General features: G+C 31.0%; 1 protein-coding gene across 1 annotated transcript; it reads left to right on the top strand.

The window, feature by feature from the left end:
* The first annotated feature begins 246 nt into the window (after positions 1-246).
* Positions 247-690, top strand: LOC120130075. Its single transcript, XM_039147421.1, has one exon. It carries the CDS (start codon positions 247-249, stop codon positions 688-690), a length of 444 nt encoding a protein of 147 aa, XP_039003352.1.
* Positions 691-2,640: the final 1,950 nt, after the last annotated feature.

The raw sequence follows: 2,640 nt of genomic DNA, 5'->3' as shown, positions 1-2,640 counted from the left end.
AAAAGAAAATTACTTTGTTTATTAATAAATACATGAACACAAAGTGACAAACTGTTTTCCTTCATGCATACACTCATCAATGATGTGGAATTATTACGTTTTCCATAGAAAAGAAACCACTGTAGAACTATAAACCCCTCCTATAGGCAAGTTTCTCCCTTCTCTCTCTATCTCTTTTTCTTTCTCTTAATATATCTCCATTATCTTTCATTTAGAATCAAGCATTCTCTATAAACCTGAAGCCCCATGGCTAAAACCTGTATCTCAAACTGCATCAATGACACAAGGTTCCCCCTACCAGTAAGGCCAACCTACGTGAACCTCTACAAGTGGCCGGAATCCGATGCCGAGTTCGTACGGTCACTGAGCTCCGACTGGCGCAGCAATTGCGGCCGTCCACACCCCACGGTCGTTGATAGCATCTCGTGCAGGCAAATATACCTGAGGAGCTACACGTTTCACAGGAGCAATCAGGTCGAGACTCAGAAAACAAAATGTTTTGGGAGATCAGTTGATAAGAAGGATATGAGTCGTAGAAGGAAAAACAAGTCCAAAAGTGTTGCCAAGAAGAAGAAGTGTGCGGCTCTCACAAGGGCCAAAGAGGGGTCTTGTATAGCCCTCTTGGCCATGTTCCGGAGGCTATTGGCCTGCACTTCCAAGGTTGATGTGGCTGATCATCATGGACATTGAACGTATCATTTTCCTTTTCCTTTTTATATGTTAATTTAAGCTTTCAGTGCTTCGTTTTTCAGTTTTTAAATAACTTTCTAGTAGCATTAAGTTTTTTATTTATTTGATGCCTTTTCTTTGTTCTTCCATATATATATTATTTTTTGTCTTTGTTAATGGATTTTGGTGTTACCATGATATGTTCATGGTTAAAATGCAGAGAGCATTACCGACAACTGGTTTTAATTTTAAGCTAATATTTGGTTAAGGATCAGTGAGCATATGTAAAATGAGTTCACATAATGGTATTTTTTTTCTTTCTTCACAACATTAGAGTTGGAATTTATGATCTTGCTTAAAAGATTAAAGTTCAAAGACAGCTAGAACATTCTTTATAATAAATAAGGATATGATAAAAAAATAAAGTCTACAGGATAAAATAACTGATTATTAATATAATTCTATTTATAAAAATATGGGTTTTATTTATTAATTAAATTTTAAGGTTCCAATTCTAGCAATAAAATTAAGAAAAAATGAGCCCGGTTGGGCACGAACACAGATCACTTGACAGTAAAAGACTTTAGTCTAAAGTCAAAGAAAATCACAATTACTATTTCCTAAAGAATAAAGCAAATTAATGAAATAGTACATAGATGATGAAGGCAACGGTGATGGTGGTGGTGGGTATGAATGTTGGGGCCTACGATTTTGAGGTATAAGATAATATTTATTTTAAAGATTTTAAATCATTTGATAATAAATACGTTAAATCACCTTTGTTTACATGCGTTGGTGCTTAAACCTAAAATCTCTGAAGACAACAACTATCTCTTTAACCACTAAATAAATTTGGTTCTTGCTCAGGTAAAACATATTTACACTTTAGAATTGGTGTTAAATACATTTATTCTTGCCCATAAATTTATCATCTTAATTAAAAATTACGGAATAAAAAGGTAAAAGAAATAAGTAATTAATAAAAGAATATTTTTTATGTAAAATGTAGTTAATTTATATGTGTTATTATTTGATGTAAGATACCGTATAAAATTTAAATTTCTATACCGTAAACCTATATCCTAAATTTAAACTTCTAAACCCTAAATAGAAAAAATATCATTTAAAATTAGTTTACATATACATTTATAAGTTTCAGAGTTTTTATTTAGGATTTAGATGTTTAATGATTTAGATTTAGAGTTTACTATTTAGATTTTATAACATATTATTTAAGGTTTTTAAGTTTAGAGTTTTAAATTTTAAGATTAAAATAAATTAAATGTATAAATTTTAGAAATATATATATATCAAGTAATAATTATATATTTTGTATGAACCAAATTACATCAGTGGTTTAAGAGATGATTGTTATCTCTAGAGGTGTTGGGTTTGAACACCAGCGATTGCATGATATCTGAGAATTCATTATCAAATGATTTAATCTTAAAAATATATATTACTTCACTCGTATATATTATAGAATCCGTTATTTTCCATCAAACTTTACTGATGGTCAAATTATAGGAAAGATTACTATTTTTCTTTTATAAAATTGAAAGGGGGTTTGAATACTTTCCTCGTAACTTTTTTGTATGTTTTCTCTCGACTCTTCCATGTATTGAAAGGGATGGGAAAGAAAGGGTCAGCACCAGTTGTGATTATGAGTAGAAGAAGTAATCCAAAAGAAAAGATGCAAAAAGAGGTTTCGAGTGTCCATCATAGTATAAGCAATGATGGGGGAAAAACTAATGTATTTTTAGTGCAAAAAAGTCCAAAAGATAGTATGTAACTTACAATGCAAGTTTGCTTTGCACTAATCGACTATGGATTTTATATCTTTCTCCATCCTTCTTTATTATAAATACTAAATCATAACTTGGGTTTTTATTATCAGAGATTCAAATAATGGTTACGATTGTATTTTCGGTCACGCCGTATTTTTCACGATTACGACATCTCGAGCGCTAT

This window comes from Hibiscus syriacus, unplaced genomic scaffold (assembly GCF_006381635.1).
Source record: "Hibiscus syriacus cultivar Baekdansim isolate YM2019G1 unplaced genomic scaffold, ASM638163v2 tig00001644_pilon, whole genome shotgun sequence".
In the NCBI taxonomy this organism is placed as follows: domain Eukaryota; kingdom Viridiplantae; phylum Streptophyta; class Magnoliopsida; order Malvales; family Malvaceae; genus Hibiscus; species Hibiscus syriacus.
The sequence above is the reverse complement of the archived record's forward strand: the minus strand, read 5'-3'. Positions and strand labels throughout refer to the sequence as shown.

Excerpts from the sequence above, each read along its gene's own strand:
- LOC120130075 (XM_039147421.1), top strand. The coding sequence starts at position 247 with ATGGCTAAAACCTGTATCTCAAACTGCATCAATGACACAAGGTTCCCC.